The sequence below is a fragment of the Chenopodium album genome, chromosome 17, assembly GCF_948465745.1.
Source record: "Chenopodium album chromosome 17, dcCheAlbu1.1, whole genome shotgun sequence".
Classification (NCBI taxonomy): Eukaryota; Viridiplantae; Streptophyta; class Magnoliopsida; order Caryophyllales; family Amaranthaceae; genus Chenopodium; species Chenopodium album.
In genome coordinates, this window is record NC_137850.1 from 40,663,973 (window position 1) to 40,690,543 (window position 26,571).

General features: G+C 32.5%; 1 protein-coding gene, 7 non-coding genes and 1 pseudogene across 8 annotated transcripts; 7 read left to right on the forward strand and 2 right to left on the reverse strand.

Moving 5' to 3' along the window:
* The first annotated feature begins 2,487 nt into the window (after positions 1-2,487).
* Positions 2,488-2,554, forward strand: LOC145590464 (small nucleolar RNA U49). Its single transcript, XR_014102058.1, has one exon. It is a non-coding gene; the product is annotated as a small nucleolar RNA U49 (small nucleolar RNA).
* Positions 2,555-2,809: 255 nt separating this feature from the next.
* LOC145590461 (small nucleolar RNA snoR2/U65) lies at positions 2,810-2,964 on the forward strand. Its single transcript, XR_014102056.1, has one exon. It is a non-coding gene; the product is annotated as a small nucleolar RNA snoR2/U65 (small nucleolar RNA).
* Positions 2,965-3,157: 193 nt separating this feature from the next.
* On the forward strand, positions 3,158-3,279 carry LOC145590250 (small nucleolar RNA SNORD14). The gene has a single exon (XR_014101888.1). It is a non-coding gene; the product is annotated as a small nucleolar RNA SNORD14 (small nucleolar RNA).
* Positions 3,280-3,598: 319 nt separating this feature from the next.
* LOC145590239 (small nucleolar RNA SNORD14) lies at positions 3,599-3,720 on the forward strand. The gene has a single exon (XR_014101878.1). It is a non-coding gene; the product is annotated as a small nucleolar RNA SNORD14 (small nucleolar RNA).
* Positions 3,721-4,118: 398 nt separating this feature from the next.
* Positions 4,119-4,241, forward strand: LOC145590261 (small nucleolar RNA SNORD14). The gene has a single exon (XR_014101899.1). It is a non-coding gene; the product is annotated as a small nucleolar RNA SNORD14 (small nucleolar RNA).
* A 206-nt stretch (positions 4,242-4,447) lies between these two features.
* On the forward strand, positions 4,448-4,607 carry LOC145590473 (small nucleolar RNA snoR143). The gene has a single exon (XR_014102067.1). It is a non-coding gene; the product is annotated as a small nucleolar RNA snoR143 (small nucleolar RNA).
* A 1,679-nt stretch (positions 4,608-6,286) lies between these two features.
* On the forward strand, positions 6,287-6,440 carry LOC145590463 (small nucleolar RNA snoR2/U65). The gene has a single exon (XR_014102057.1). It is a non-coding gene; the product is annotated as a small nucleolar RNA snoR2/U65 (small nucleolar RNA).
* Positions 6,441-13,304: 6,864 nt separating this feature from the next.
* LOC145587971 (uncharacterized) lies at positions 13,305-14,114 on the reverse strand. The gene has a single exon (XM_081644617.1). The coding sequence runs from the start codon at positions 13,970-13,972 to the stop codon at positions 13,442-13,444; it is 531 nt and encodes a 176-aa protein (XP_081500743.1). The 5' UTR covers positions 13,973-14,114; the 3' UTR covers positions 13,305-13,441.
* A 449-nt stretch (positions 14,115-14,563) lies between these two features.
* Positions 14,564-18,664, reverse strand: LOC145588982 (cytosolic sulfotransferase 15 pseudogene; annotated as a pseudogene).
* Between the last annotated feature and the right edge of the window lie 7,907 nt (positions 18,665-26,571).

Sequence of the window (26,571 nt, forward strand, 5' to 3'; positions counted from 1 at the left end):
TTCCTTATTTTTTTGTTAGAATATTATCTTAAGTTTTTAGATATCCTAGATATTTGATCTTTCTCCTTTTTTGCTAGAATACGAATTACCATACATATGTATTTTGATATTTTTCCATACTAATACTAAGATATTTTGTCCTTATGTAACTTTTATTATTTATATATAGTAAGATATTTTTTGATACTTTTCTTAATATACCTTGCATGCATGCCTACGAATTACCATTATCAGATCATATGTTATTTTGATATTTTTTTATACTAAGATTTTTTATTATTATGTAACTTTTATTACTCTATAATAGACTTTACTATAATAAATTATGTCTATTACTTTACCTATAATAGACTTTACTATAATAAATTATGTATTTATTTAGAATAAGATGTATAGAATTTTATTTATATAAAAGAAAAAACTAATAAAAGACAGCGAATCATATTGAGACATTTGTCAGTCTCACATTGAGGTGCTTGTCTTTTAGTATAGTATATAGATTAATTGTTCTAGGTACAATTTTTTGGGTGGGTAAATTAAATAGGTATCGACCTTCATCTTTGTTGATCATGTACTTATACTTTTTGACTTTTTGTTAGAATTGACTTTACATAAACTTCCTAACAAGTCGAACCTAATTAAATCAAGTTGACACAATTTGAACCTGAACAATTTAAATCCAAATCAAATTGACAAATTTTAAACATGATTTAAAGGTTTTTTTTACAAAGATTATTGTGAAATCATATTTAGTAAAAAGTATTTGCCCTTCTATGGGCCTGTTCACATTTACTTAATTTCAGTTCATTTTAGTTCAGTTCAATTCAACTCCAATCAGTTCAATTCAGCTCAGCTCAACTCTTAATTTTCCTCTCTCATAAAATATTCATTTAAGCTCACTTCAGTTCAATTCAATTCAGTTCACCTCCAATCAATTCACTTCAATTCAATTCAATTCAATTCAGTAAATATGAACATGCCCTATGTCTTTAATACCCATTACCCAAGCTTGACAAAAATGTTATTCCGTGTAATTTTGTGTTATTAAAATAATTCATTAAGGGTTTTGTTTGCTTCGTCTTATTTTAATATATTTTATACATTCATATAAAATATATCATAAATTATAAATTTTTAATAAAATTATTTTGAGACAAAATTAGATACACTTAACACCTACTCCAATCTATCCCTTTAATTTTGCCACAATATCATTTTTTGGGTCGAACTTTGCAAACTTTGATTGTAAATTGCCATTAATATATAAAAGATAATATAGTCATGAGAGATCTTGTTAGATTCGACTCATTGCATATTTTATTTATATTATGCTTTAAATATTTTTATGTGTATGGAAATAAAGATATGTGCGTTTTTTTTTTTTTTTTTTTTTTTTTTTTTTTTTTTGTGTGTGTGTGTCAAAAAAAAGATATGTGCGTTTTAAGACACATTTTGAAGACCATAAATATTCAAATAGGACAAAAAAAAAATAAAAATAAAATAAGGACAAAGAGAGTAACATATAGGTCAAGTGGTTCACAATATTCTTATTTTGTAAATTACATGATATAGATTAACAGAATTGAGTTTATAAGAATGAGTAATTATAACTTTGGTGGATCTAATAATTGAGAAGGATTCGAAATTTATAAGTATTCATATATATAATATAAGTATTTCTACGAGTAATCTAAATAGGTTGTATGATGTAAAATAAATCAAACAAGTATTTCATATTTATTTTTGAAGGTAGTCTAGAGGAAAACAAAATGGATCTAATAAATTGCAAAATATTCAAAATTTATAATAAGATGTTTAAATATAATGTAGTCATACGAGTAATTCTAAATTGGTTGTATGATGTAAAATAAATCAAACAGGTATTTGATAATTTTGTTTGAATGTGATATAGGAGGAAAAAAAATTTTAAAAATGAGAAGAGGAAAAAAAAAAAAAAGATAATGATGAGCACAAAGATTTGATCCTTAAGACCCTACACAAAGGAATTATGCAATTCACCATCTTAGCTAAAGTCAAGCTGTGTTAAAGAAACGCAAAAAATGCAATATATAATATATTTAATTAAATTTAATAGTGGTACATTGCAGAGTTTGCGGTACATTAGTTTAGTGATACATATCGATACTTGTTATTTACTGTAGAATTTTATTTAGGGTTATTAGGTCTAGCAATTCTAACCGATGAAGCTCGACTGCTTGACGACCAACATTAAAAAAAAAAAAAAAACAACTTAGGTCACATCCATGGGCCCATAAAACCCCAGCCCAACCCAAAACCTTTCCATAATTAGGGTTTCCCAATCCTCTTCCTCCCCCCTTAAAACCCCTCATCTCCCTCCCATTCTCACAGTCATCCACTTCCTCTCATCTTCTTCCTCAAATTAGGGTTTATGGTTTATGGTTTATGGTTTAGGGAAATTAGGGTTTATGGTTTAGGGTTTTTCAATTTCAATGAATCAAATCTCTCTCCCAATGAAGAAAGATTCCCAAAAAAAGATAGGAAGTGCCGTCTGACACTTTAAACAAACAGATTTCGAAGGTTTAGAGTCTAAAATCTCTCAAGAACTCAACCAATCTCCGCCGTTGATTCTTCCTTCATCCGCCGTTGATCTTCCCATCCACCGTTCATTTCGGTCGGGAAACCTCGTCTTTTGTTGGCTTTATCAACACTCCCCGGTTTTTGGTTTGTCTTCTGATTTTTTATTCTCTTCTTCAATTTCTGTTGTGTGTGATTATGAACGGGTCTCTGAGGGAAATTTAATTTTGATTTTTTTTTATTTGAAATCGACGGTCCGATGCCACGTCGTTAATAGCATATAATGTGATGATTATCGATGCTATGATTAGACCAAGATTAAGCTTTAATTAGTGTTTCGCATTTTGATAGGAATCCGTTGGTTTTTATTTCCATGATTAAACGGAGCCGTTTTGTGCGATTACATTTTTAATTTTTGAAATTATAATTAAATACAGTATGTATTATGTAGTCAAGGATGAAATTAAATCAAAGTTGGAATTACCGTCTGATATATATTGATGATTCTTGACTCTCTTACTGAGGCTACATAATATATATGAAAAACTCTTTTTAAAATTTGTTAATTTCGATTAGGTGCTGTAATTAATTTAATTAAAGAGGTCGATGATGCTAAATTTTAAGGCTTGTTTCTCAAAACATTCGCAGTGGCCGACCAAGAGCTTTCGTCTGCGCAGACTTGAGAGCTAATGCTGTTTTATCCTTCCTTGGATGTCTGAGACCTCTTTAATTTACCATTTTACTCTTCATTTTCATAAATACTTTTATTTTAGTGTATTTAATTTTGATAATTAGAAGTGTAGTGGTTAATTTTGTTTGGAAATTAGCCAGTGATGAATTACATTAAAAAAATGTTGGAATTACCGTCTGATATTGATGAAAGACTTTTTTCCTGAGGCTAATTATATTGAAGATGAATAATTTGTTGTTGGGTCATTGAACTTGGAGTTGTAGATACTCGATTTGTATTGATTTTTGAAGACGATATCAGGAGATGTGATGATGGTTTTATTAGATATTGACGAGTTGAAGTAGTCGAAGAGGTCGATGATGATAAATCATAAGGCTTGTTTCTCAAAACATTCGCAGTGGCCGCCTAAGAGCTTTCGCCTGCGCAGGCTTGAGAGCTAATGCTGCTTTATCCTTCCTTGGATGTCTGAGACTTCTTCGTTTACTTCAATTTGTGATGTATGCTTGACGAATTGACATTCTATATGATAGACATTGTTTACCAAAGCATTAGGCAAGGAGCAAGGAGTTAAAATTGGCTATCTTTGTTGTTGATTGTGTAACATCAAATTGTCTTTTGATTGAAAGAGGGTTCCATTTTCCCTCTCTTCAATAAGCATTCTTTTTTTATATTGGGTTTAATTGCGATATTCTTAGGTAGGCTATATGGATATGGACTTTGAACTATGATTATCAAAGGTTGTGATGATCTATTGCATTTATATTTTCGAGTCATATGTTCCATACTTCCAGCTTGTTGAGTAATTGTGTATTAATTTGGGTCTTAATTGTGATTTGCTTCTGCATTGTTATTCATATTAGTATTTAGAAGAGGTCTATGAGGATAATCTTTAAGGCTTGTTTCTCAAGACATTCGCAGTGGCCGCCTAAGAGCTTTCGCCTGCGCAGGCTTGAGAGTTGATGCTGTTCCTATCCTTCCTTGGATGTCTGAGACTTCTCTCTATTTACTTCATGTTTGTCTAACCGCTAGTTGAAATGCTTTGCAAAGCTCTCCTGAAAAATTCTAAAATTTCAATTTTAGCTTATAGACTGCCATTCCTATGGGCTGTCCGATAAATTTAGTTGACTTACATTCTCATTATCTCTGAAATGTTTAATATCATTAATATTGCACCTTTTATGTTTATTTATACCCACTAATTAAATCCAATAATTGAGTATTATTATTCAAGGTGTATATGTGCAAAAAAAAGTTTTGATGAATCATACTGATAAAAAGCAGCAGCGGCCAGGCAACCGTTGAGATGGATCCAAAGCTGGGGTGGCTACTTATGCTTATCTACTAATTACTTCTCACATTTTTCATGAATTTCTAATTTTCTTAATTTTGAATTCTAAATTAAATATTCTAAAATGATAAAATCATATTGAAACATTCTTACACAGTAGTAGGGGTGGCAACAGGTCGGAGTTGGAGCCGATTATGTTAAATCCAGTCGTAGGCTAAATCCTACTTTGTTATACGACATCCGACTTGACCTTGACTTTAATATCCGACCCTCTAGCTCTGACTTCGAGTTTTTTTTGTTATTCACTATACTTTGAGAAATTGGGCTATTTGGGCCCATTCCACACCCAATGCTACCATGACCTACACAAAAATCCACCATCTGTTGGAGTTGGATAATCCGTCAGCGTCGATCATTTGCCGGAGTCGGATTTTTTGTATGATCTTACTCCAATCCTCCTGACTCGGAGTTGAATTCGGATTACTTTTTTTCGGAATTGGAGTGGATATTTTTACCTTGGATTGGGGTGGAGTAGGGTAGGATCCGGACTAGATTGGCAACCCTTCACAGAAGGTTGTTTCTCAAAACATTCGCCGTGGTCACCCAGTAGCTTTCCTATGCGCAGACTTGAGAGCTAATGCTGTTTATATCCTTCCTTGGATGTTTGAGATCTTTCATTATACTTTCTCTAAATAAAGTTTTAACTTGGAATACAGGTTGTAAATTTTCAGTGTGGTGCTTTAGAACTTAGAAGGCTTTTTGATGTACTTTATAGTATTCCACTTAGGGCATGTACTCATTGCATGAACACAACTGAACCGAAGTGAAATGAATATTTTATAAGAGAAGGAAATTAAAAGCTGAACTGAGCGAAGTAAACTGAAAATAATCGTATGAGAATAGGCTCTTAGTCTACTACTTCGTAATTTTATGAATGCATCAATCATATTAGCAAACCTTATGGCTGATACTATTGTCATTGTTGAATTCTAGAACTGTTAGTGAACTGTATTTTTAGGAGAGTATTTTTTGCAATGTATTCTAATAAGTTGGTATATAAATTTATCAACTTTAAAAGAAAGTTGTTAAGTTTAGACATTTAACTTTGAGTCTCAACAAAAAGTGTGGACCCTTGTCAATATTCTAATATATTTGTAATTTATTTAAGTTTTACTTTTTTCTTATTTTTTAATCTTATAATAATTAATGAGTCATAAATTGAAAGTGATATTCGTATATTTTAGAGAATCTCACCATTGAGAAATTAGACTTCACATGAGTTGCTAAATTGAGAAGTGGGTTTGTTATTACCATTGAAGGTAAAAAACAATTCATTTTGTATTTCAATACTCAAATTTGAGTCTTACCATTAGAGATGGTCTAATGTTGTCTATAATCGAATGATGGTTTTCTTTATCAATTGATATAGTATTGAAAAAATGTTGTAATATTAGGTTCATTTTATAGAGGAAAAAATGTTGTATTATTAGGTTTATTTTATATAGAAAAAAATGTACTTGAGTTTTATTTATACGTTTACTAAACTCGTATTATTATAGTTCAAATAAAACCTCTATTTGTGGCATTTATGGTCTTGTTTTGGGACAAACTTCCCCGAACTTATTAGCTCAAGTTAGTTTATGAACTAATAAAGGAAGGTAGAACTTATGAGTAATTGAGTAGGGGTGAAATTTAGGCTTCGATTATTATTTATCTGAACTTTGTTGTGATTGGAATAAGTATTTTCTTACGGTCTGATGCCACGTCGTTAATAGTATACAATGTGATGATTATCGATGCTATGATTAGACCAAAATTAAGCTCTAATTAGTGTTTTGCAATTTGATAGGAATCTGTTGGTCTATTTTTAGTGATTAAACAGAGCCGTTTTATGCTATTACATTTTAATATTCCAAATTATTAAGTTTGATTATGTTGCTAAGGATGAAATTAAAATCAAAGTTGGAATTACCGTCTGATATTTGATGATTCTTGACTCTCTTTCTGAGGCTACATAGAGACTTTGATTTTAAACTTTGTAAATTGTGATTGGTGGTTATAATTATTTTGATTAAGTGTTATAATTAATTTGATTAGAGAGGCCTTTGTGTCACGCTGGCTCTGATACCATGATAGAGGATCATCTCAACCAAAAGTTTAAACTGATAGTTAAGGTCCAGAAATATATTTTATACTCTATCAGATTTGTTGCATTGACTTTCGTAAATAGAAGCTGATTACAAAATAATGTACAGTCCGAAATTATACCAATTACACACAATGGAAGACAATAGACTTGTACGGAGTATATAACGAGTTGAGCATGGGGAAATCCTTTGTCATCACTAGGTGAGCCGTGACTCCGTGAGCACGAAATACTGCATCGCCTACCGAACCCCATCCCAATGCTCCGGGGGAAGCTTTGATTTCTCCAGGTCAAAGTTAGAAGAAATTGATCAGATTTCCATCCTTTAGCTTTGATACGTTTGACCCAATTGATTGAGGCTATACTTTGTTTGGAGATTCTATTCTTGTAAGGTTATTAAAACTTCCTCAAATTTTCGTTGAGTGTTGTTATTTGTCGTTCCCATTTTACTGGGTAACGCTTCCTTTTTTTCTTGAAATTTCAATTTTACCCCTAATATATAAATACGGTTTTTTCCTTCCCGACCAACATTTCTCACTTCTTTACTTCTCTCTCTAACTCTCTTACTCTCTAAAACAATTTTTTTTAAAAAAAAAAAAAATTCCAAAATTGTTCTTCATTTTTTAAAAAAACAACAATCATCATAAACACAAAAGAAAATGGGTGATTCGAGGCGGATTAGGCTGAGATTCGGAGGGAGGACCTTCGGCGGCGCTGGTGGCAGGGGCGTAGGCGGCGGCGGCGGCGATGGTGGAGACGAGGTATTTTTTTTTTTTTTTATTTTCGGATCCCAGGAACTTCCGCCCAAAATTTCCGGAAGTTCCATGGAGGATCTGCCTGGAATTTCCGGATCCTCCATGGAACATCCGGAAATTCTGGGCGGAAGTGTGACATCCGCCCAGAATTTCCGGATGTTCCATGGAGGATCCGGAAATTCCAGGCGGATCCTCCATGGAACTTCCGGAAATTTTGGGCGGAAGTTCCAATTTTTTTTTTTTTTTTTTTTTTTTTTTTTTTTTTTTTTTGGCCCGTTAATAAAATTGTTAATTTTATTTTTTTTTTTTCGGATTTTGTTTTTTTTTTTGTTATGGTGATTATTGTTGGTATTATTATTGTTGTTGTTGTTATTATTGTGCTTATTATATTTTAAAAAATATGATAATTTTTATTATTTTGTTGATATTAGGTTTTTATTATTAATGTTAAGGTTATTGTTGTTGTTGTTAATTTGTTTTTTTTTTTTTTTGGATTTTGTTATTTTTGTTGTTATTTTGAAGTGTTATGGTTAGTATTATTATTATTGTTGTTATTATTATTGTTGATATTATTATTATTATTATTATTATTATTATTATTATTATTATTATTGTTATTATTGTTATTATTATTATTATTATTATTATTATTATTATTATTATTATTATTATTATTATTATTAGTGTTATTATTTTTAAAAATACGATTAGTATTATTATTAAACTAATTTGATATTAGGGTTTTTATGGTTATTGTTGTTGTTTAATTTTTTTTTTTTTTTGTGGTTGTTGTTATAATAATATTATTATTAGTGTTATTAGTAGTACTATTATTAATATTTTTAATTATGATTAGTATTATAGTTGTTGATATTAGAGTTATTATTATTGTTATTATGGTTATTGTTGTTGTTAATTTGTATTTGTTGTTGTTGTTGTTAGTTATTGTTGTTGTTAAGGTTATATTTGTTGTTGTTGTTAATTTGTATTTGTTGTTGTTTTTGTTGTTGTTATTATTATTGTTGTTATTGTTATTATGGTTATTATGGTTATTGTTATTACTAAAATCGGATTATTTTTTAATTTTATGTAGATCGAGGGTTCTGGTGCTCGACATGCAATATCACGACGTCTGAATGCGTCTGTTAGGAGACAGACATCTCGATCTTCACCGGTTCAGCCCGCGCAGCAGCAATACGGGTCTACTAGAGGTTGGTCGAGAGACCAACAGTCTGGTAGTAGTCGGCCCTTGTACTCTGCAAGTGGAGCACCCATATCTGACGAGGAAGACGAATGTTCGGCTAGTCATGCTGGTGACCGGGATGAAGAACAGGACCCTCAAGATTTCCATATGGTATATAGGGGTCAGTTTGGGAGATTTGTTGGTAGTGGGTCGAGTCAGCCTACTTCCAGCTCTGCAGAGGCATGGTTAGTGCAGGAACCGATGCCGGGTGGGCCTGAGGATGGGTCAGTTATCCCTAGTTTTGGCGGTCACGTGGCACGGTATATCTGGATGGAGCAGGAGCGTAGTGTTTTACGCTGTTTGAGTAGGACAAAGTTATGTTCTGACTTGTGTACTTGGCGAGGCCGTCAATCTGTGGAGGACATTGCGGAGATTGATGCTAGTTGGTTGTCTCACTTGCCCGGCCTGATGTTTAAGAGACTTGATTGGCCGTTGATTTCTGCTTTTGTTGAGAGGTGGCAGCCAGATACGAACACCTTTCACATGCCATTTGGGGAGATTACGATCTTGCTGCACGACGTGTACAACATACTTGGGTTACGGGTTGCAGGCAATATGGTGTCCACTACTCCTAGCACGGACGTGTTACGGGACGAGTGCTCGGTCACCATGGATATGACTCCAGATGATCTGTCTGAGGTTTGCGGCACAAAGACCATTTGGCAGGGTAGTGGGGTGTTGACTGATAAGATTTTTGAGTCGACATTGGCGGTCGACCGGGATTTTAGTGAGCAGCTTGATGCATACTTGTGGTTAGTGCTTGGAGGTACACTGTTTGTAGACAAGAGTGGTAACCGTACGCATCCTTCCTTCCTCCACGAGCTATGTCACACGGATGTCCCTATTAACGAGTATGCTTGGGGAACAGCTGCACTGGCCTACTTGTATCGGCAACTGGGCACGACATCACGGAAAGGTGCTGATTCGATTGCTGGTTGTCTCACGCTTCTGCAAGCGTGGATTTACGAGTACTTTCCGTGCCACAGTTCCCATCACCAATGACATCCTTCCAAGACGAAATGTACGGCAACATTGGGGTTGGAAGCAAGTTCAAATACTTGCATTGACTAATGTCACTTGGATCTACAACACAAAATTAAAAGATAAATTATTAGTAAAGCTACAAGTATTAAGTTTACATATTTTTATGTTAAATATAGAATTTTAGTATTACCTGGTTCTTGGTCACCACCACGTTGAGTGTGTTGACGGTTCACATGCTCGAAATAGCTACGATCACGCCTGGTGTTATTTCTTTTCGGTCGACCACGAGTGTTAAGGTTGATATGTGGTTCTTCAAGGTGTGAATGATCTGGATGTAGCTCCTCCTCAATGATTCGCGTTACATTTCGACGTACGGCCGGGTCACTTTCCATGACTTCGTCGATCAGGGACCGAAAATGTGCAGCCTCCTCGGTCGAATCATTTACCACTTCAGGAATGTTACAACCATCACAACCAATAACCAGTGTCTTCCAGAAAGAATGAATTTGGCTGCTATACAATCCCGTCTGTGCAACTATCGATTCATGTATCTGGCAAGCACATGGAAGACCATGGGTCAGACGCATAGCACATCCACACCGTTCATGGACCTGGTAACTCAAATCCCGCATCCTTTTCGTCTCGTTATCCAGAACTTTCAAGCAGTGTTGAGACACTTTGCCATTTATACGTGACAGTGGCAACTGTTTGTACATCTGACCAATTTTAGACCTTGATGCCTCCAAGTCATTACGAATTTGTATGATGCGATTACCGATATGACAATGGACTCGGGCCCATACGGTATCCAAAGCACCTGCCAATGATTCTAATTAGTAAATTCAAATACAATTACAATTAATACAATTACAATTACGTAACAACGAGAACAACTAATAAAATAATACAACTAACCTGTGGATGATTCTAACCAAGTTTTCACTGCTGAATGTTGGCTCTCAACTCTGCAGTTGGTGGTGTTACCAAAATGAAGAACCTGGTTCGTCCAAAATTTCACAAATTTCTCCTTATGACAAAGCCAAGTTCTCTGAACATACTGAATCACTTCCGGATATTTTCCCCACCTCACTTGCATGGCAGTTAGAGCACGATCATACTCCGCCTGTGTTGTTGCATTCACGATTTTGAACCATCTCCCAGCTCTAAAACTGACACCAACCGTCTTGTTTCCAAACATCTTCGTCACCTTAGCCTCCACATCTCTGTTGATGTGCCATAGACAGAGTAAATGTGACGTCCCTGGAAAGACTTCTCTCAAAGCTGCACATAGCCCAAGATCACGGTCTGAAATAAATACAGATGGCTCTTTATCAAACCCAATCAACTCCCTTAATCTCTGCAACACCCACCGATAGCTAGCCGTGCACTCGTCGCGCATGAAAACATATCCAACTAGAAAATTCTGGTTTGTCGGTGTCACGCCTACTATCTCAAAGAAAGGCATGTTATATCGATTGGTCTTGTAAGTAGAATCCATACCTATGACATGTGGGTATGTGCGGAGTATGTTGACCATGATCGGGTGCACCATAAATGCATGTTGCAAAACGTTGTGATCATCATTCGTGAACCAGTAAATGTATTTACTCTCTCTCGCCAGATGAAGAAATTGCTGAACAACTCCTCTTCCTTCGGACATCTCCATCCTGAAGTCATTTCGGCAATTGTAAATGTGTCGGATGTTTGGATGATCATCAGGAAATTGCTCGGCAATAGTGGACATGATGTTACGGGGAGCAACCTTGGACTTTGTCATGTCCCGCACAACCTGTTTTGCACCCGGACTCAATCCGCTCACTTTACGGTGACCCTCTGGGTACACAATCATTGGGTGGTTATGTGTCCCGGTGTGATCATTTTTCGCAATGATCTTCCAACTTTCGGTGCTGACATCATAATATATCTTGATGTAGAATGGACAACCATTAGCTTTGGTTTTGGTGTCCTTCCGTATCGCGTTCTCCAAATCTCTCGGCTTGCTCCTTCGTGACCGATCACATCGCAAATACCGATACGGCCGACCATATCTGGTTTTGTTATAAGACGATTTCACCAATATAAATCCCAATTTTATGGAAACACCATCAGCCCATGTAACAGCATCGTCAAACGTAGGAAAAAACGTATCGGTGATAAAATTCCCACTATAATTCACACCGTCACCGCCTTCCTCAGATTCCATATCCTATACAAATTAAACAAAACATGCTTTATGTCAAAATAATAATAATAAAAACAATAATAATAATAATAATTATAATTAAAATAATAAAAATAATAAAAACAATACTAATAATAATAATAATAATAATAATAATAATAATAACAATACTAATAACAATACTAATAATAATAACAACAAATACAAAACAATAACAATATTAATGATAATAAAAAATTTTAACAACAACTACAAAACAATTTATAAGACCATAACGTTAATTAATAAATAAATAATAATAATAATAACAATAACAATAATAATAATAATAATATTAATTATATTAATATTAATATTAAAATTATATTTCTACTAATTAATAATAACAATATTAATAATATTAATATTAATAATATTAATATTAATATTACAATTATATTTCTACTAATTAATAATAACAATATCAACAACAACAACAACAATAAAAATAACAGCAACAACAACAATAATAATATCAAGTACAACAACAACAATAATATCAACATATTACTAATAATAATAATAATAATGAAACAAAAAATAAACATATTACTAATAATCATATTAATACAACAAAATTACATTAATTATCAAATACAAAATCACAACAATAATCACAAGACCACGAAAAAAAAATACATAAAAAAAAAACTTAATAAACGTACTTAAAAAAAAAAAAAAAAAAAAAAAATTATAGGGACATCCGCCTAAAATTTCCGGATGTCCCTAGGTACATCCGCTTGAAATTTCCGGATGTTCCTTGGTACATCCGGAAATTTTAGGCGGATGTACCTAGGACATCCGGAAATTTTAGGCGGATGTCTTAATTACCGAAAATAAAAAAAAAAACTTACAGAATGATCCGACGCATTCTCCGGCGTACGTATGTTCCACTCGCCGTCCATGACCCAAGACCCGTCGGCAAATTTAACGATTTTTGAAAATAGAAAATTTAGGTGGTCGTGGGGACCGATTTGGTTGCATGGTCGTGAGGACCGATTTTGGGAAGCTCGGGACAACAATGTCGTGAAGTAAGGGGACCGTTTCATGTATTGTGTCCAAATGGGGAACAAGGTCCTTTTTATAACCCAAATTGCATAAAGGGCATAGTGGTCCATTCAAGTAAAAAAGGGAGCGTTACCTGGTAAAATGGGAGCGACAAATAGCAGTTGAGTTTTCGTTTCCTTACAACTTTTGCCATCCAAGATATCGGTATTTGGTTAAAATTTTCTTCATTTAATTCAGCGTTCATCTTTAGTAGATGGCAAGCTTATTAATTTCTTTAGTAATCTTGCTGCCTCGCTAATAACGGATTATTTTGTCAAAAAAATTAAAAAAAAAAAAAAAAACGGATTATGCCCTCCTCTGAACACTAAATCTTAATTTTTTCGTAATATCAACCACATTATAAATATCCAAGTGAAAACAGAATCAAATACCATTTCATTAAGCTCACATTTTACAACATTATTTTATACTATTAACAGAAACTACAACATAAAAAAAAGAAAAAAAACTAAATAATACAAAAACCTTACAACTTTTAAGAAGTATTTTTCAAGTATTCAAGAAAAAACCCTCAACTAAAGTAGGTTTCTTCTCATCTTGTTGTTCTTCATCATCTTCTTTCTTCCCTTTAATCTCCAACCCTCTTAACCCATCCACACAATCCCCGCCTTCGCCATCGCCACCGTCATTACCGCCAACAATCACCACCTCATCCTCTACCTCCTCCCCATTTTTCTCTCCGATAACCACCACATCCCCCGCCGCCTCACCATCTCCGACCAACGCGCCACCTTTCCCGGCGGTGCATGCACCCGGAGGAGACTTCTCAGGTTCAACCCCCACCAACGCATCCGACGGCGCGTGATTTTCAATCCAAGGATCACTCACACATCCACCGTCGACCTCGTCATCGTCGCCGGCGAAAACAGAGGCCGCGCGTGAGCCAACGGCGGAGGCTGCTTTTAGAAAAGCTTCTTTGATCAAATCTGGAGGTAACGCGCAGTCTTCTAAGCCGGCATCTTCGAGATTTGGTGGCCGGAATTTGTGGAGAAGGGTGAGGTTTTCTCCGGTGACCTCCATTTTTGCGATGAGAGAGAACTAGGGTTTGATTGATTAGATTTGAGAGATGCTTGATTTGGGGAATTTAGAAGGAAAATTCTATTTTTGGTGGAATGTTCCGGAAATGGATAAGTGATATTGTGGTTTGGGTTTTACATTGGGCTTTGAGACGGTTTATAAGCAGCCAATTTTTGGGTTTGTTTGGTTATTTAACTTTTGTGTACGTCTATGATCTCGGCTTTGCTTTGGAGTAATAATTATCGATACTAAAAGGGTCAGCTTAATCAAAAGCTCTAATAAGAAAAATTAATAAATTTATACCGGATCAAATTAATTAAGTAATCACAGATCTGAACCACTATAAAAAGTTTTTTATATCAAGCATTATTCTAATAACAACAATACAAATAAAAAATGACAATACAATGACAAGTTACAAACCTTGTATGGAGTAGTAATAATCATCAACAATAATTCTAGGAAACATACTTAAGAATAGAAATACATACGTAGATCACACCCATCATTTGTGATGGATTTATTTTATCCACAAAGAAAATACAAATTAAAGCACATTTTAATTAAGGTAATGATGACAATTGATAATCATTCTTACATATATGTTAAACCGGTATCATAGAATTTTTCTTCCATAATCTTCCCAAGCTTGTCCGCCATGGATGGAGTCAAATGATTAGTCCAATCTCCTACCATCCCTTTACGGAAAAACGTATCATTTTGAACAATAGAATAAACTCGATCACTGTTCATCGCGACTAATTTCATATTATCAATGCTGCACAACTTGACAATATCATCAATGACACCTCCTTGCTCCTCTTGATTTGAAAATGGGAATCCTATAAATTCCGCAATTATTTTCAATTGAGATTTAGGATCTGCCTTCAAATCTTCTGTAACACCCCAATAATTATCTCTTTAAACCTGTGAGTACCCTGAACAATATCCAAGAGAATTACTGGCGTGCTACCGCCACGTGTTCAAACGTTAAGGCTTTATCAGAAAATAGCAGCGGAAAAACTAAATCAGTTATAAATAAGTTTCAAAACCAACAAACAAAACCGGATTAAGTGTTACAAGTTGGAACCATTAAGACCCTTATTCAAAATCCAAACTAGAAGAAGTAGTATAAAAATAAATCCGAGTTTAAATAAATCCAAACTCATGAAAAGAAATAAACTGCGAACAAAAACCAACTCTCCACTCAAAATCCCACAACCCTGATGCGGATGTTGCATGTGTAAGAACCTGTGGTTAATCTGCTCCCCAATATTACAAGTGTAAAAATTGGATCGTCACAGGGTCATTGAAAGGCGAAGGCCATGACCAAAGAAAGACACACACAGAAGCACGCAATCAGCAAAGCTGAGTACATACGAGCTGCGAAATAAAATAAGAAATCCCTAACATGCTACTAATAATCAATCATCATACATCTTTAAATTGTAGACTCAACACACGACTCAACTATTAAATTTATTAAGACTTCACTAGTTAATAGTAGCTAACTCATTTCAATTTATTCATTGGATTAAGCAATAGACAAGGTTGTCCAACCCATGCTCCATTTGGAACATCAATAAAGAAAAACCCCATGCCTCCTTTCGGAAACATCAATAAAACATCCAACGACCACGGGCGCGACTCCGTGACCGTAGTTAGTATGAGATCTCATCTAACTCCTAGTTTTTAAAAAAAAATATATTTGAAATAAGAGACTCGCGGATCAAACAGCCTCGAGAAAAGTACACGGCTAATACCCCATGTACCCCAACCCCTGATTGTCATTACTCCAGATGTGCACCAACCCAGAGTTTTATTGCTCATCCATCTTGCACTTTACGTGATTTACAAGTTCAGACTTGGTGATGACTCATATGCAAACAACACAATCAATCCATGATCAATTCAAGCAAGTAAAACAACTTTCCAATTCCAATTCTTGATTTATTAGTGACAAGCAACATTTATTATTTATTCCTTTACTACCTCGGTGTATTAACACCTTGAGTGCATAAGGCACCCCAAAACCTTAACCTCGTCTTATAAGACTTTAATGAACTTCCTCTACTCAAATCATAATTAATTCATGAAAGAGTATTAAAAATTAACCTCATGGAACCATTATCAAAATTAATTCCACTTATAGACAACCAAGAATCCATAACCTTTAATTAATCATAACATATCCAATTGATAAGACAATCACTTATACATCACCCACAACCGTAGTCATATACTTATATCTCAAACATGCCTCATACACAATATATGGAAATTACAATGTATAACCAAACAATTTAGCCCAGTCTTCACTATACATGATACTAAGTTCTCGATACATCCCTAAACATGCATCTAGAGGCAAGGTTTCGTAACTCGTACGTAACTTGAATAAACGAATTGGTATGCCACTTTACTATCTAGAAATCACCTTCAATAAACTCCTCTCCTAAACCAAACAATAACATCTCAATCAATACCCAATCAATCAAATTTACAGCAATACTAACTTACTTTAAAACCTTCGAAATCCAAATCAAACAACACTTTAAAACCTTCCCTTTAGTTAAAATTAAAGGCTTATATATAGTTCTTTAAATTTTCTTCATAAAAACCTTAAAATACACTCTTATACATGAAATTACAGCAAGTTTAAAGTTTAATAAAAATCTGAAAATTATTTAAAAACCCCTAATAATCTCCCCTTTTAATGGGTGATTAAACCCTCTTTATAAAACATTAAAAGTAGTACTTAGAAACTATTTCCAGCACTTTAGATTAAATAAAAACCCTTCAAAACTTTATCAAAACATCACTTTAATACTCAATCAAAAGTCTCTTAGGAAATAATCACTTCCTAAAAAAACAACCAACAATTAATATTACTAACCCAAGTAATTTCCAACAATATAATATGATGAAAAACCTCTTAAAACTTCAATAAAACATATTTTTATGCTTAATTAACTTTAAACATAATTAATTTATTAATCAAACTTAAGGATAAAATTTTAAGCATAAAAAAAACTTCGTTAAAAATCAAAAACTGCCCGAAAATCATATTTAGAGGCTGAATTTGGCCACGAGAGGGTGGTACTCACTACCAAAGGTAGTGAGTCTTTCTTAAAACGTTGTTTCCACATGGAAAACACTAATTTTTTTATCAAAATCGGATGAGTTCAGAACCTAATCGGATTAAAACGGGATTAATATTAAGGAACGGAAATCTAAAGATTAAAACACGAATTTACGTGTTCAAAATAATCTGGAATTAAGTTAAACTAATCATTATTTATAATCACCAAAATTTCAAAACATCATTACTATAAAAGCCCTAAATCAATTGTTCATAAAAACCCTAAAATCATGAAAAATCAAGGTTTAAACCCTAATTTATACATTATATGAAATCTGAAATTTTGTATAATAAATAAAACATATTAATATTCATAAATTTATAATCTTTTGCAAATTATATGCATAATCAAATCATAGTCATAACAATTTAAGAACAATATTGAAATAAGGGTTAATAATTGAATCAATTTAATCAAAACAAAAGAGAAAAGAGAGAAGGAGAGAGAGAAGGGGCGGACTGTCGAGGTGGCTGGTGGCGTGCGGTGGTCGGCGATGAGCAACAGGTGGCCGGAGAGGTGGGGCGTTGGCTGGCAGCAAGCAATTTCGATTTTTTTTTTTGATCGTGAAATAGGAGGAAGAAAGGGAAATTGAGGTTTCTCCTTTTTTTTTTTGTACGTAGAATAGGTGAGGGCTTAAGGAGTGTTATATTTGGACCAAAGTCTCATAATTTTATTGGAATTGTGTGGTTTGGGCTTGAATAAAAAATTAAGCATTGGGCTACTAACTTAAAAGGAGTTATGATTTAAATTAAAACTTAATAGTTTTAGCTTATTAATAATGAAAATCTTATTACTTTTACATCAAAATAATTCACACTATAAAATTGAAATAAAAATATTTTTATAAATAATAAATAAATATATTTTAATTAGATTGAAAATATGGGGGATTACAATCGTACTTAATAAACAACACCTTATCCGACCTCTTGAGGCTCTCTTTCCAATACCCTAATGCGTGATCAGGGTACGGTCCAAATGGAACTTTCCCTTCACAAAACATGTCAAAAAATTGGTTAAACATGTTAGGCGTTAAATTAGCCTTGCAATTATCCAATTTTTGATAAAACAACCAAGAGGACACAAAAGTGTCAAATGGGTTTCTAAAGATATATATGATCTTGCTCTTAGAATCCTTGATTGAACTTGGTAACGACGAAAATGGGACGTGTGTACCAAAAAGCCTAGGAGACTTAATGGTGCTAAGATTTGGACTCTTTGATTTTTCATAAATATTGGACTCGAATTGGGGGACTAACTCATGAGGGTTATGAGTGAGTAAGGGGCTCTTTGAATGTGGGTGATTTTTGCGGTCACAAATGGCAAACACCAAGGATTTGAGCCAAGTTGTGCCTACTTTGCGAAAGCTGGTTGCGAAGATAACAGTGTCTTGAGCTTCAAAATGGTTTTGAAAGGCAGTTATGCATTCAAGTTTTTGTGCCCAAAAGCCTTGGTAGAAGTACAGGGGATAACCATCAAACCACAACTCTTTTGGTAGGGAGTTTTTCAGTTCTTCTGTATTTGTTGGAATAATGGTACTTGAGGCTTCCATTGCTTAAATGAAATTACAAAATTCCAAATACAAGAGCTATATATTGGTAGAAAGAGAGCATGGATTAAATGACATTGATTGATGTATACTTGTTCATTGTCTGCGGTTTGCGGCTTAACCGTATTTTATTAAAATTGTAATTATTCTTTTTAAAATAAAACTTTTATTTTATTTTATAATTATTAGTTTATAATTCAAATATTAAACTCTTTTTATTAATCTTTAATTAACTAATAGTTAAAGATTAGCTTACATATTTTAGTTCTTTTATATAATTTTAATAAAAATATAGTATAAAAATCGCAAACCGCATTAAAGTGCGGTTTGCGGTGCGGTTTGGTCTCAATATTTTTGGAAACCGCACCAAACCGCAAACCGCACCAAACCGTAAAATTGTGATTTGGTGCGGTCTAAACCGCACTCTGTACAGCAGGGCTGGCTCCTACGGGATGCACCAGCCCCCCCCCCCCCCCCCCCCCCAAATGACAACCCCCCCCAAATGACATTGATTCATCACTTTTACATAAAATTTAATTACATTTATTGGTTACTTTTGCTGAGAGTAATTTAATACAGTTTTTTCACCATACCTCTTAATTTTTTGTTTATTCACCATATTCCCATGAAATTTTTCAAATTCACCATATACTCCTGAATTGTTATAAAAATTCACCATATACTCTTAATGGAAATAAGATGAGTGGAATTTGGTTAAATATATATCGAAACTACCTTACATCTCTTCGCCTCATCCCCGAAACTACTCCTCTTCTTTCTCTTTCCCTCGAAACCACTCTAAATCTCCATAACTATGTCTGTATAATTGATTTTGAGGATGAGAAAAGGAAATTTAGGGTAGTTTGGAGGTGGGAAAAAGAATGTGGGTGGTTTCGGGGGTAGGGGAATGTATTTGGGGTGGTTTTGATTCATAAATAACGTTGATGATTGACGAAATTAACAATTATTAATCATCAAGGGTATATAGTGTATTTTTATAAAAACTCGGGGATATATAATGAATTTTAAAAAGTTCAGGGGTATATGGTGAATAAACAAAAAATTCAGAGGCATATGGTGAAAACCCGAATTTAATATTACTGATTGATTACTTTTGCATGAGAGTAATTTAATTTTTAATTACATTGCTAAGATTGATTGATTTTTGGGTGCAATAAATATGAAGTAAATACACTACTGTACTAATGACAAAAAGTCTGGATCAGCAACATTGAATCGAAATCATGCATGGACCCTCGTGGAGTGGGTATGATGTCTTGTTATTAATTGCAGGGACCCCTTAATCAAGTGTAAATAAATAAAGAGTAATGTTATATGTAGCTTTAAAGGCTATATATAAGTAATAAATATACTCTCTTTATTTTTTTAAGGTAATGCTATATGTAGCCCTAAAGGCTATATATAAGCATTAAATATATTCTTAAAAATTGTATAAAATTAAGAATTCATGACAAAAACACGCGTGAATCAGTGTAATTAGTGTTTATATTTTAATGATTTCTTAACTTTTTACGATTTTCAAGTGTAAAGTTAATGCTTATATGTAGCCCTTAGGGCTATGTATAACATTTTCCTTTTTTTTTATTTGTATTATTTTACTTTTATGGGTTTTTTTTAAATGTATCACTTTTAATTTTGATAACTTTATACTATATTTTATCATTTCTCTCTCTTATTTTAAACCCCACTTAAATTATTTTCACTTTTCTCTCTTTCATGGTCTCCACTTAAATAATAAAAATATATATTCTCTCTTACATACTTTCTTTCTTATTGTCTCCATCTTACTTTTAATATTATATTTTATTCACTCACTCATAATATTATATTACTCTAATTAAACTCCATGCAATCCCAAGTGATGCAAATAAAAAAAAAACGGAGGGAGTACTCTTGGAAGTGTATAAAGTTAGGAATTCATGGCAAAAATACGCGTAAATCAATGTTATTAGTGTTTATATTGTTATAATTTCTTAACTTTTTACAATTTTCAAGTGTGAATTTAATGCTTATATGTAGCCCTAAGGGCTATGTATAGCATTTCCATAAATAAATACACTAAAAAATTCCATGTTAGTTTATTTAATTTATTGATGTATACTCTTGATCATTGTCTTGCATTAATTTTTTTTATGGTAAAAAAATAAGGAAAATATTAGGAATCCCTTATTACGAGGGAAATTTCTAACACATCAGAGGAAATAATAGGGTATAAAAATGAGAAAGTACAAAGAGTAATATTCATGTTATCACTAAGCTAACAAGATAACCTACATTAGTGATCCAATCTATTGTTTTATTTGCTTCTTTAAAAATGTGGTTAATTTCCAATTGTTGAAACTTTGAAGAACTGTACTTGCATTATTGATTAACCTCTGGTAACATTATCTGCAGGCCCGTTTTTAAGATTTTGGTGGCCTATGGGCAAAATAACAAATCAAGGCCCTAGAATAACTAGTAAAGTAAAAAAAAGAAAAAAAATTACAATCTGTGTATATATGTTGATTTTTTATTTTTTGAAATAGTGCTTTAAATTTTTAACGACTACCGAATAAAACCATAAGGCTCATAATAAATTATTGTATACCATATATGAGTATTATATTTTGCATAAAAAAGCACTCCACCATAACATGAAAGAAAAATAAAATAAAATTAAAGAATAAATATTAAGGAATTTAATGCAAATAAAATAAATGATTTTGATGAAATTAATTAATGAAGGAAGTTTTACGGAATCACGGATTCACGGAGAACATTCATATTGAATTACTACCTAGTTTTGGTACTTACTAGTTTCCATTAAGCACACTTTAACTAAACTTTATATTTAACAAAAAAAAAAAAATTGATGTTGGGCCTCTCCATCCCTTGAGCCACCTTATGCACTGCCCCAGGGACGGGCTTGATTATCGGATCTGGGGGTACACAGAGGTACAACTGTACCCTCCTCTGATATGGTAACATTGACTTGTTCTAGATAACTAGTTTATTAGATAATCCCTTTTTACTTACAAACATATTTCGTTAATCATTTATAAGACTTATTGTTGGAGGATGGGTGTATTGTACACGCAAATACAAATACAATAGAAAAATTGATTACTAATTCAAAAATTAGTTGGCAAAAAAGATTACACTCCATTTTTTTTGCATTTTTTAATCAAACTAAATTCCGTACCCTCATCCTCCAAATTCTGGATCCGCGACTGTCCGATAGACAAATTAATTGTTCCTCTGTCCCATAATGTAGTGTTCGATATTAATTAATTTTATTATAGTTCTTTTTAACAATTACAACCTTACAAGTAGGGCCTGTTCTTTTTAGCTTAATTTCAGTTCAGTTTAATTCGGTTCAATTCAGTCCAGTTCAGTTCCTAATTTCCTTCTCTCATAAACAATTCAGATCAGCTCAGCTCAATTCAGTTTAGTTCAGTTCAGTTCCAATCAGTTCAGTTCAGTTCAACTCAATTTAGTAAATCAGAACAGGCCCGTAGTTAGGGAGTGGAAAATTGTTTGATTAGTACTAAAAGTAGAGGCATTTTACCAGAAGGTAAAACAAATAAAAAAACAATTAATAAAGTTTTTAAATATACAATTAAGTATTTTCTAATAATGAAAAAATTGTATTATGACACAAAATTTTGGGAAACTTTAGGGTATTTAAGAGCAAAAATATTCAAAAACTTAGGCCCTATTCACTTCACCTTAAAAAAAATAATAATCAGTAAAAATAATTTCAGTTCAATAAACATAATTCTTGTTCAGAAAAATCAGTATACTTAAAGAAGAAATATCATAGAAAATAAGTAAAAATAATTTCAGTTCATCATAAATAATTTCAATTCAATAAAATTAATTTTAAATAATTTGTATTTGCTGAACTTAAATTAATTTTACTGAACTGAAATTAATTTTACTGAACTGAAATAATTTTTGCTGAACTGAAATTATTTTTACTGATTTTCTATTATAATGCTTCATTCACTTCACTTTATTTTTGCTGAACTTAAATTATTTTTACTGAAACAAAATTATATTTGATGAACTTAAATTATTTTTACTGAACTTAAATTAATTTTACTGAACTGAAATTAATTTTACTGAACTGAAATTAATTTTACTGAATTTTAATTATTTTTACTTAATAATATTTTTTTTAAGGTGAAGTGAACAAGGCCTAATCCTTCTTTAAGAAAACTGAATTTTACTGAACTGAACTTATTTTTACTGAACTAAAATTATATTTGCTGACCTTAAATTATTTTTACTGAATTGAAATTAATTTTACTGAACTGAAATTATTTTTGCTGAACTGAAATTATTTTTACTGAACCCATGTTATATTTCTTCTTTGAAGTTACTGATTTTTACTGAACTGAAATTATTTTTGCTGAACTGAACTTATTTTTACTGAACTGAAATTATTTTTACTTAATATTATTTTTTTAAGGTGAAGTGAACAGGGCCTAAATAAACAACATTATTAAATAGCAAAGATGGTAAGATTTCTTATTCATTTTCCAATTGATCCAAGTTCAATTCTTGCAATAAACATTTTTTCAAAGAATCCAATTAATATGATCCTAGCTTTTGGGAGAATTTCAGAGGGATATTCATGAGAAATTTGGGGGAGTATGGGGGAAATTTTGCTACATTGTACAAACAATCCAAAGCAAAATTTGTGAGGTTTGTAGCCGAATTATTTTGATCAGAGATTCTGAATTGAGGATTAGCGTCTTTTGAGTACTCCCTCCGTCTCTTAATACAAAGCCTCATTTCCTTTTTTTGGTAAACCAAAATACAATGCCTCTTTCTATTTAAAGGTTGTATTTTTTTGACATAATTACCCTCTTTTTATGATTGTCATCTTTTTTCCTTTACTTTTTTGTACTTTTTAACATCAATTCCCAACAGTTTCCCTCTCTATCTCTTTAATTATTCCCAACTGCTTATTCTTTCTCTCTATCTCTCTCTAACCCCACATACACATATATACTTTTAATCATTAGTTTTACAAAATTTACAACTTTCTTAATTCCCGCGTTAAAACCAAAAGAGGCTTTGTATTAAGGCTTTGTTTGGTTCAGTATTAGTAAAGGAAAAGAAGAGAAAAGATGGGAAGGGAAAAGAAAGAAAAAGAAGGGAAAGGAAGGTGATTTTTTCTTCCAATATTTGGTTGATGAAAGGAAATGAAGGGAAGAGAAAGGAAATTTATAATGTAGTACTTTTATTTTTCTCTTTCCAGTCAAATTCCTCCAACTTTGGGAGGAAAGGTAAACCAAAATTTTGTTAAGAGACTTTCCTCCCACTTCCCTTCCTTTCCTTTAGATTTTTATTTCATTTATTCAACCAAATATGGGAATATGATTAAAGCAATTTCATTTCTTTTTTTTTTCCATCCAAATCCCTTCAACCAAAAAGGGCCTAAGGGATGGAGGGAGTACAAGAATTAGGGAGAGTTATGGAGAGTAATTATGATTTGTATAATTAAATTAAATTTGGAATAATTATTTTGGTTTTACAATCCCATCCATGTAAGTATACAACTATCGAATGTATAAAAGTAGATTCCTTTTTTCAAGTTTAGTCGTGAGTTTTCCATGGATTATTTGGTTATACTTTAATTTCCATACCTAGTTAATGAAGATTTAAGTTGAAGGTTGAAAGTTGGATACTTGGAACCTGCATCAATAGCAGCAGCAAACAAGCAGTTGATTTTTCCAGTTTTTTTTTTCTTCTAAAATAAAGTAGTTTTTGTTATAAAATAAAGGGAATAAGAGAAGAATTGAGGAGAGAATAAATCTGTGTATGTTATTCCATATGATAAAGTGTATATATACATACAATATATTAGGGTTTGGTTGGATAACCCTAGATCTAGATTGTTCCGGAATGATACAAAGGAGGATAATGGATATCCACAAATATTTCATAACACTCCCCCTTGGATGTCCATTATCGAAGATTGTGCCTCGTTAAAACCTTAATTAGAAAAACCCTATGGGATAAAAACCTAATTAAGGAAAAGAGTACAACATTCTTCGTAATACGCTCGATATGCTGCCTCATTAAAAACCTTACCAGGAAAACCCAATGTGGGACAAAACCATGGTCAAGGGAAAAAGAGTGCAGCGCGTATTTTCTCCCCCTGATGAATACATAACTTGAGATCTTCTAGTACCGCAACCATGTATCCAATATGTTTGCATATCTTCTCATATGTAGTAAGTAAAATATCATTAGTTGATCTTCAATTCTCTTAAACTGAAGTCGCGTCTTCAATTCTTCAAGTCTTCTCGTGAACATGTGAAGTGTCTTCATTCACCATACATGTGTTTATCTCTAATATCATTATTTCAAATCTCGATCTGTTTAGTAGTTGATTTAAAAATTAAACTAATATGATTATGACTTCTTCTGGAAGTCGTTAATGATAGAAATTGATGATCATTATTTGACAAAACTTGATATCATTAATGTCATTCTTCAATTTCATATGAATTAATATAACACATGTAATTATATACATTTATCATGGTTCTTCTAGACCATAATAAAATAGTTTCACACATAAGTATCCCGTTGATATTCTTTAGAATATTCATAATTGACATGATAGTTCTTTTGCAAATACAAATAGCAATTCACTAACTTTCATATGCTCAATCTTCAGGTTGAGATGTCAGTAGTCACATTGACTTATCAAGAGTTTGATAATAATTGAATTGCAATATTCAAGATATAAACTTTGCAGGGCTGAATATTTAAATACGTCGTACATAAGTTCTTCAGGAACTCTTCTTACATGATTCATAACATGCTATTCAATCGACGTCATCAATATTTTCATCACAAGTATAAGCCCATTGGAACATAAGTATTTCTTTCTAATATTCCATCAGAGTTGTAAATATGTCTTACTATACTTTGAATGAACATTGACATACACCACAATTATCATATAGAAATTAAAGCATGCAATATGAGATATAAAAAATATGATAACATAATTAACAAATTATACAGTGAGTAATGCATTTACAACTTCGAACATATGTAATGAATAATCCAATAACCTAAGACTCACACATGCATATGAATATAAATAAGACTCGAAATAATGCAAGACACTATACAGTGTGGATTTTAAAATCCATATTTCTTTGGACTTCTGGTCCATGATAAACTTTTATTATTATCATTATGTCGACATTAAAATGGACATATATTCCAGATCCCTTATTCACTTAGTCCATTATATCATGCACATGCATTATTTATCGGTTCCATCATATACCGGTATCATCATATTATTCCTCAAGGTACAATTTTAATTTGCATGCTATTTTGACAATGATATCTGAATACATTTCTCATTGGTACCATCATAATTTTTCTTACATCATAGGCCATCTATTATAATAATTCAGATATCTATACTACTTTTAGGGTATTTCATTCACTATGGTATTTATATACTATTACACCATTAGTGTTAACTGCACTATCTTGCCAAATATTATATCTATTAAACATATCTTTAATTTTGGAACCGATCATATACAACCTACACTTCAGGTGTAGTGATTCAAGTACAATTGGCAAGATTTTATCTCAATGTATACACATAATATGACCAAAATGTATCTTCAACGCTATGCAACATGAGTCATAACTGAATACAAATCAAATCATAAATGTGCAACATATCTTGATAGCATATGGACGAAAGTTGGCTAGAAAACATTTCAAATTACCATTATTTATATAGGGATCATTAGTTTAATTAATTTTTGCCAACTTACTCCAATTCTCCCCCTAAGTTGGTAAAATATCTCATATATATAGGGGCGTCTAATTCCACACCAACTTAATAGACAAATTTG